The sequence below is a fragment of the Cynoglossus semilaevis genome, chromosome 19, assembly GCF_000523025.1.
Source record: "Cynoglossus semilaevis isolate Cse_v1.0 chromosome 19, Cse_v1.0, whole genome shotgun sequence".
Taxonomy (NCBI): Eukaryota; Metazoa; Chordata; class Actinopteri; order Pleuronectiformes; family Cynoglossidae; genus Cynoglossus; species Cynoglossus semilaevis.
The window spans coordinates 16,162,699-16,171,898 of record NC_024325.1 but is presented as its reverse complement, the minus strand read 5'-3'; the positions used below and the strand labels follow the sequence as shown (position 1 = coordinate 16,171,898).

The window sequence follows — 9,200 nt, the reverse complement described above, 5'->3', positions numbered from 1 at the left end:
GTATGGGGGGGGGTGGTGAGGCTGCGGGTGAGGGAGCGGGAGACAGCTTCTTTTCACTGTTATACTGTACATGCATATAAATATATATACATATATACTGTAGTACATATAAATATTGAGGGAAAAACATTAAAGACTAGTGAAGGCAGTCTGTAGACCCTCCTCCTCCTCCCCCTGACTTCCTGCTCTGAGCTGATCTGGTCACAGTATCTCCAGTCTAACTGCTCATCTTTAAGATCTTTTCCACCAAATTTTTTTTCCAACAAATATATTCACAAATATACTCGTTATTTAGAATGGACGACTGTCTGAGAACTGCAGCAGTGAGACAGAGACAGAGACGGAGACAGAGACAGGCCTGGTGTCAACAGGCAGGACCAACATCACAGTAACACAAACACTGCAGTAAAACACATCTAAATATACAAGTGTGTGTTTAACGCTTTGATGCTTCGTCTCTGTTATTAAAATCTAAATATACAAGTGTGTGTTTAACGTTTTGATGCTTCGTCTCTTTTATTATTATTAATATTATTATTATTTCTCATCCATAAGACGCAGCAGCGCCACCCAGGGTTCTGTTAGACACCACCGTAGTCACAGGAACCACAGTTTGGCCATATAGGAAATTGTCCCAAAAATGTAGGAGCCACACCCAGAGTCACAGATGACCATTTAATAAAGGCTGTGGCCCAACGTAAAGAAAACATTTCAAAACCTGGCCCTGAGTCACGGGTTCGTTCGGTGATCACGGTTTTTCACCCAAGAATGTGAGGCAAAAGTTATGGAGGCAGCCTGGTTAGAGTTACTTGGAGAATATTTAAGGTAGTATTTGAAGATAATGTGAGTGTAGAAACAGGACACAGACGTTTGACGATTCAAAATAAAAACATTTACCGTCCTGTCCGGAGCTCTGGAGGTGTTCTATCAAGTCACAGCCGAACGCATTGTCACTTCCTTTCTTCTTCAGCTTCTGCTTCGTCCCTTTATTCTTCATGTGGCTCCAGTTAGTGGTCCAGATGATTCAAAGCAGAAGACGCTCCTTCACAGCACGGTGACCTATCCATATGACCCCTCCCGCCCCCAGAAAGAAAGAAAGAAAAAATGAGGTGAAGATTTGAGGGGGGGGTCAATAAGAGAAGTGGACATGGAGATCCCAGCGTTCTGCTCCCACAAAACTCTGCATCCGCTCACATTCTGTGACTGTCGGGAAGCAGAGAGAGCAGAAGTGATGTCACCTTAAAACTTCAAATTTGTGCGTCAGATTGTCATGATTCCAAGTGATGGTGGGAGAGAAAAAAAAAAAAAGAGAACTCCCGGTGTGGCTGTTGCCGGGCTGGTACGTGGCAGCGAGCGGTTTTTATCTCCGAAGGATTTGCAGAAACAGCATTAGAATGGCTTGGTTTCCTGTTGTTTTTTCACCCCCAGTCAGACTCTCCGCTCCTTTTTATCTCCTCCTACTCCTGCCCTTCATTCCACAGAGCCCCCCCTCCCCTCCCTCCCTCCTGCCCCCCCCCACTCCCCTTCCAGTTCTCTCTGACTAAGGAGGCACACATGCATCAGGAGGAGAACGCCTCAGTTTTTCATTCATATTCTGATTTCCTGCGTGGATTTTCTAAATATTCTGTGTTCAGAGCTGGCTTCGTGGCAGGGATTTTTCAAAAGTTGAGAGCGTCTAAAAGGGGGAGGGAGCTGAAGCCACGGGGAGGAGAACAGATGACTCCTGCCACTCTCGCGGCCTAGGACTTACTGACCTCTTTTATTCTCGTTTTTTAATTTTTTTTCCCTTTTCTTTTTTTCTTACGTGCCCACATTCAGAGCTAACGGGAAAGCAAACCCTTGGACTTCCTGAATGCTCCCAGTGTGTACAGTTTCCTGCTCCGAGGGCCCGGGGTTGAAAAACAAAAACAGACCGGTTCTGAAGGAAGAGGGAAGTGGGAGGCGACTAAAGCCAGGGCCTGAAGGGCACAGATGGGAAATGGGGGGCTGGCGGGACACACATGGTTCTTGTTACTCACTTCTGTGCATGTCGACTTCTGCCTCCTTCTTTCTGAAGCTTCACGATCCTGTGGCCGACACAATATTGATGTTTTAACTAAGATTAATAATAATTAAAATAAAAATTTAACATGAACTACAAGTTAATATTTTAGACACTTTTTTCCAGGTCCGTAACAGAGTAACAGACCATAAGTCGTACTGTGAAAGTTTCCAGCTGTGAACCACCATTAGCTTCTCAGTGTAATTACTGTTATCACCTGTAGGTGTGCTGATCAAACAGCAGTAATAAATCAACTGACGCAGAACCGACAACTAATGATAAAACACAGATGCCCCTTCACAGGAGAACTCAGGTTTTAAACCCCCGCCCACCTCCATCCCCCCGACACCGGGTTCAATATATGGACATATATTTGGTCACTGCCGGAGCCAAGTCCACAGAGGGTGACCAGATCTTAGGCAACGTTTCAAGGCTTTCTGAGTCAGGTTCAAAGAAGAAATTTCATTTTCAAGTCAGACTTGAGTCCCTAAAGTTTTCAAGTCCAAGTCGGACTCACAGAGGAAGTACCGGTCCACGTCAAGTCCCTGAAGTTTCAGGTCCGAGTCTGGAGTCTGGAGTGGACTTGGCCGAGTCAAAGTAGAGTTTTTACATTTTCTGAGTCCAAGTCTGAGTCTGTGAAAAAGTCCCTGAAAGCACAAGTCTGAATCACATTATGGTCCTGAAGAAGTGTTTCATCCAAATGTATTTGACATTTAACAACATTCAATTTGGACTGAAAAAAAAAATTAAATCAACAAAGTAGGCGTTTCAAAGATGATGTAAAGCACTGACCCACAAATCACCCAAACAATCCTACAATAAACTCATTTAAATGGCATCACTTATGTCATCTGTAACTGAAGGCAACATGGAGCTGGTCCAACAAACTCACCCTTCAACAAGACACACTGTTCTTTCTGCGGCGGGGGAACAGGAAATGACATCATCCTGTCCATCCTGCTCCTTCCTTCAGACTGAACTGGAGGGAAAGAAAAAGAAGTTTCATTGTCATTTGTGACATTCAGTGTTTTGGTCAATCAGTACTTCACTGTACTACTTAGTACTACTACATTCCCTAGATCCATTACCATAGGACAGAAGTCTTGATACTGCGCTGAAATATATGAAACAAAGTCTTTAAAAAAAAGGATTTCAGTCAACATATTTTCTGTGGTTAATGTCGAGTGTGTGTGTGTGTGTGTAGTGTTGGACTGGCCTACCAGCAGTCCAGGTCTGTGTCCTGTTGAAAAGTGTCCAAAGTGATGTACAGAAGTAACCAGACAACAAAGACCAAAAACCAAATCAGTTACTGTTGAGACGAGGACTAAAAATAAAAAATAAAAAGCAATTTATTCAATTCATTCTAAAGAAACTAAATCTGTTAAAATGTTTTCAAAGAAAGACTCACTTCACTGTGTTCATTGATTATAAAAAGAGTTGTAGTGTATCTTAGCACGGAGACATCAGACGGGAACTAACGTTAGCTACACGAAGAAGAAAGAAAATCAGCACACCAACAATCTCATCATCCTCAACATTTCTTCAAACTTTCAACAATTACTATTATTGTTTTTATCATTAGCATTTTAGCTCTGCACTGGTCACAGCAGAGATGACCACCACGACCATACATATATATATATGCATTTATATATGTATATATGTCTATAGACATATATATGTCTATATATATATAGACATATATATGTCTATATATGTATATAGACATATATGTCTATTTATGTGTATAGACATATATATGTCTATAGACATATATATGTCTATATATGTATATAGACATATATGTCTATTTATGTGTATAGACATATATATGTCTATAGACATATATATGTCTATATATGTATATAGACATATATATGTCTATAGACATATATATGTCTATATATGTATATAGACATATATATGTCTATATATGTATATAGACATATATATGTCTATATATATATAGACATATATATACATAGATATACATATATTTATATATGTATATATGTACATATATGTATATATATGCAAAATGATGAAACAAAAAATAAAAAAAATAAAACTAAGAAAAAAGTAATGTAGGAATATATGGTTTTGTTTCTTTTTAGCAAAAACCAAAGAAAGAAAAAGAAAAAAAAACACAAAAGAGAATTTCATAAATAGATCAAGCTGTAACAAAACAGAAGGAAACATTTTAGTGTTTCTATATCAGCTTATGTGATATGTGTTATCAGGGACAGTGCAACTGATTACTGTGTGTGTGTGTGTGTGTAGGTTTAATCTCAGATCAAATGTGTTTACGCAGGTTTACAACAACCAACATCATCATCATCATCATCATCATCATCATCATCATCATCATCATCACTGTGACTGTCAAACTAATAAATACAGAACAAACTACCATTTACTATCAGCTCGTAGAAAAGGCCTGACGACAATCAGACGTGATATATTAATAAAATTAAGATTGTTACGATTATCTATACATACAGTATCAACACTTAAAAAAAAACTAGATTTCATTTCTCCAAATAACTCTATACATACAGTATCAACACTTAAAACACTATCAAAACTAGATTTCATTTCTCCAAATAAGGTCATTGCATTAAAGTTCTCTACAGCAGCCAGAATATTTATCAACTAAAAACAAAAAATAAAATAAACGTTAACATCATCATTTCAGCAGTGTATTATTTTAAACTATAACAAATATATCATTTTTATATTCAAGTTAATTAAACCATTTTTATCATATCATTAATTCCATTTTTCAAGCCTTTCTGCAGGTCAAGTCAAACGGGTTTCTTTCTTTTTTTTTTTAAAGTTGAACCCACCACCAAACAGTCTGACATGTCAAACTGATGTCTGAAGATTTTAACACATTTTCCTACAAAAAAATAGGGTATATAAATCTAAAATACAGAAAATGTCTGCCCTCAATAACTACAATTTGAAAAAGGGTAAGTAAATAATTTGTGATGGTTTAATGGCACTGTGGGAGGACACGACGCAGTTACTGTGTCACCTGACAGAGAGTACTGTGTATATTTGTGGATCAAACTATATTTGAGTTGCTTCAGTTTCATTATGACAGGATGTCATGCTACATGTTACTGAACTGAACAACAGCAGCCTCCAGTGTAAAGAACAGGGTCATGTTGCGCTGCGCTGGTAATGCTATTTTGAGCACAACATAAAGGTTCCTGACGCCACAGACAAAGTCGCACACAACGTTCTGTTTCGGAAAAAAAAAAAAATTACAGCTACTTTGGGCTCTGGGGTTGTGCACACTCATACTTGTTGTTGTTACAATGCTGGCCACGCCGACCCCCTGTGTCAACAGTGGCAAAACACATTCACACGTTAGAGCTGATTCAGTGTTTTAAACAATAATAAACCGGGTAAACCGGGTAAACATGTATAAATATAACCCATAAAGTATACATATATATATATTTTAATTTTAATTTTTAAATTAACCTCTTGGCCTTTGACATTTCAAACTTCAGACAGTTTCTTGAAGATAAAAGTTCTGTGTGAAATGTGTAACGTGTTTTAGAAAATCTGGAGGGAACTAAAATCAAACACTGTGAAAAAAAAAACAAACAAACATGAAACTTGTTTGCTTGTTTTTGTGTGAATTATTTGTGAGAAAACAAAATGCATTTCAGACATTTTTTAACAGATAAGCAGTTCATTTTGATGACATATCGCAATAAATCCATTAACGGTAGGAAAACTCCATCCTCTGGTACAATTGTAACAAAAAAAACAAAAGAAAGAATTCAAGAAAATAGTTTTTTTTGGTCACAGTTTGTGTGGAGCTGGAAACGTCAGTTAAAAGGCTTTCCAATGTCCACGGTAATGTTGACATAAAGAGGCAGCCTGTCTAGTGACAACACCTGATACTTGCAGCTGCTGAGTCCATCCTTCTTCCACAACCTCTTCGTGCTCCTCACCAACACCAGCCTGAGGACCAACAGTCAGGTCAGTTCAGACAAGAACGAAACTGCTGGAGTTAGAGTTCCTTCAAACTTTAGCAAACGTTCATGCTCACTTAGACAGACGTTAAATTTAGCTTCAAACCGCTGCTGATATTTACTGAAGCAAATTTATGCTCAACACGTTTGAGAATGCAGTACCAACAGAAACCACCAGAGGCAGTGTTGCTCATAGATCGACGGCCGTTGCCATGATTTGGCTGATGTGGAATTTCACCCACCTCTGCTTGTTGACTTCGTTGCCACTGTCCCGCGAGTGGAACACCATGGTGTAGCGAGCCACGTCGGCCGGCGGCCTCACGATGGTCATGTTGTGGATCTCCGTCCTTCGTGACGCAGCAGACACATGCATGTATCAGTGAATATGAAGTTGAACGTGCACGGTCACAAACCTGCGGTGGCTCCGTGTGTCTCACCTGATTCTCAGATCGTCATCTTCTCCTCCCCAGCCCCAGTAATTATTAGAAAATCCATTCACTTGGAGAAACTGCCGCGAGTTCATGGCCGTCACTCCCCCGAAGTAACCCTTGTAACGCAGCCTGTGACACAAAGAGAAATAAAGATAAGATCCGATTTAGACTTGACGAGAGTTACAGGTGACCCACAGGTGTCGGAGATTAACAACGGTAATAAACGTTGTTCTCAGTGGTAAAAACTAAATCCTTGTCACTTACTTGTAGCCGGTGACATTTCGGCCAACCACCAGGTGTTTGGGGTTATTCTCACACATGTATAAATTATGGTCGTTTTCAGGAATGAGATCCACATCATGGAAAAAGAAGCAATCCCAGTCGTAGTCTTTCTGGGCCTCCAGAAATCCCACATTCAATAATTTGGCTCGGTTGAATTTTGTATCACCAGCCTGAAAAAAATCAAACAGAGCAGACAACGAAACCAGCATCAGCGCATCCATCAAAATGGAAGCCAACTCCAGGACAAGCACCAGGGGTTTGAAGTCTGAAAAAAATCAAACAGAGCAGACAACGAAACCAGCATCAGCGCGTCCATCAAAATGGAAGCCAACTCCAGGACAAGCACCAGGGGTTTGATGTCTTTGATACCACAGTCCTGGTACAGACGTTAGCTACAACAGTCCTGGTACAGACACCAGAGCTAACGTTAGCCTGGTTCATCCACCCGGGCGTCAAATACCTGATGAATGACATAAATGCCGTAGTGGAGCTGCTGCCTCTGCAGGAAGGGGTGCAGGTAGTGCAGGAGGAAGAGGAGGTGCTTCTCCCGGTTGCGATGTGGGATGAGGATGGCAATGTTCTGTCTGGACGTACAGTCTGGAGGTTTGTACGTTCCGTCGACAACGACCTGGTTCTCTTTCTCCACATCCTCCTGTGTCAGTGAGGAGTCAAAGGTCAGCTGCAGGGGTCCAACTGTAGAAAACAACAGACACACATTTTACTACAGTATATTACACAACAACTGAACTTCAATCAATCTGAATGACGACGGGTGGAATCCTGTGTCGCAAGTTTTTGAAACGATCAAGTATCACGTTACAGATAAAACGCGTTTGCTCTGTAATCATCACCTCGCCCGTTCAGTCCCTTTCTGAAGAATTAATCTGTGCCGTCACAAGGTCAGTGTAAAGATTGAGAAATATTAGCTGTCAATGGTTAACCATTTGTGTCGTTAAGAATTGCTTCATTTTGACAGATGTGAAGCAACTTAAACATTGGTGAGTTCCTCACAAACTGTCAAACAAAGATTGAAACACATTTCAATGAAAATTCAGATCAGATATAATACAGAAAAAAAAATGTTTTTATATAATTATATTTGTCCAGAAGCTAAAACAAAAAAAAAGATCAACACATCAGACATGATGTAACACTGCGCTTCAGCTGATACGTTTCATGGGAGCGCCTCGGCTGATTACATTCTTCACTTGTGCCCGACGGCCTCTAGACACCGGGACAAACGGTCAGCTCTCCAAACACAGCTGGAAACGTCTCACCCAAAAAATAATATAATAATGTACACACTGTGACTTGACTTGGCTCAGACTTCATCATGGCTGCAGCGCTCAGGTGAGTGAACAGAGCAAACAGTACGTGTTTGACTATCGCCACTAAAAGAATACGTATCTCAGGCCATATATATATACACATATACACATCACTTCATGAGTAGATTCATTCCTATCACTCTGTCTCGCGATTGTATGATATATATATGAACCTTTGGCCTTTCATACCATTAAAGTGAGTGTAAATACAGAACCTTCAATAAATGATGTAACGCTGACATTACAAGCAAGAATCTGGCGCTAAGATACACAAGGATAGAGGGGCAATTATACGATATATTGCAATATATTGCGGTACTACAGGGACGACAATATATTGAGGGTTTTTTTTCCATCTACGCTGACAGTTCCTAACACTGGAACAGGGGGATCTACATTTGGAATCACTAGAGAAGAAAGAAAAGAACAAGAAAATGAACCAACACCAGGAATATTGGACTGGGAATTGGTAAGAAAAAAAAATCAGTAACTGATGGAGGAGATTGATACAGTATCTAGAAATGTATTATTGCAATATTTCAGTGTATGAATATTTTCTTACACCCCTACAGCGTACTGCTCTTACCTAAGAGAGGCGACTGTGCGGGGCAATCCTCAGTCGTCGTCGTTTGACTGCTGGTTTCGAGCTGAGAATCCAGTTCAACTCTGAGACTTTTTCCCGTGGGTCCGAGGTGAACCTGGAAGGTTTTCACCGATTCACCGGACAACGCTGCCAACCACGCCAGCACGGAGAGCAGGAGAAACAGCGGCACAAAGTACTTCCCCCTGCGCAAACTCTTGCAGGCAAAAATGGAGCAGGCCATGGCTGCTGTACTCGGCTGTATCAAGACTGTGAGAGGAGAACCTAAGAGATTTGTTCCTTTGAGAACAGACTGACAGCACAAGGGTCATGACCTCTTAACATGCTGTCTACTTGGAAAGCCGGCCGACTTTAGGGACCTCGAACCAGCCCAGGGTCTTTTAGGAAAACTTCATCGTTGAAAAAAAAAAGACTCAATCTTCTGAGATCTGTAAGAGAAAATAAAGAAATTGAATTAGTATGAAGACAGCGTGACAAAACAATGACATAAAAAAATTGTTATTAATTTATTATTAAATTCATTTA

At 40.2% G+C, this 9,200-nt stretch overlaps 2 protein-coding genes across 2 annotated transcripts in view; both read right to left on the bottom strand.

Moving 5' to 3' along the window:
- arhgap31 (Rho GTPase activating protein 31) overlaps positions 1-1,474 on the bottom strand; it is a 14,895-nt gene extending 13,421 nt beyond the window's left edge. Inside the window, exon 1 of the mRNA XM_025065643.1 lies at positions 898-1,474. Within this exon, the coding sequence (XP_024921411.1) occupies positions 898-997 (100 nt within the window). The 5' untranslated portion in view covers positions 998-1,474. The remainder of the gene's footprint in view (positions 1-897) is intronic.
- A 3,384-nt stretch (positions 1,475-4,858) lies between these two features.
- The window catches only part of b4galt4 (UDP-Gal:betaGlcNAc beta 1,4- galactosyltransferase, polypeptide 4), a 6,945-nt gene continuing 2,603 nt past the window's right edge, over positions 4,859-9,200 (bottom strand). The window contains exons 2-7 of the mRNA XM_008333333.3: positions 8,661-9,103; positions 7,207-7,439; positions 6,729-6,916; positions 6,471-6,593; positions 6,276-6,380; positions 4,859-6,022 (exon numbers count right to left, since the gene is read on the bottom strand). Of these exons, the coding sequence (XP_008331555.1) occupies positions 5,887-6,022; positions 6,276-6,380; positions 6,471-6,593; positions 6,729-6,916; positions 7,207-7,439; positions 8,661-8,898 (1,023 nt within the window). The 5' untranslated portion in view covers positions 8,899-9,103 and the 3' untranslated portion in view covers positions 4,859-5,886. The remainder of the gene's footprint in view (positions 6,023-6,275; positions 6,381-6,470; positions 6,594-6,728; positions 6,917-7,206; positions 7,440-8,660; positions 9,104-9,200) is intronic.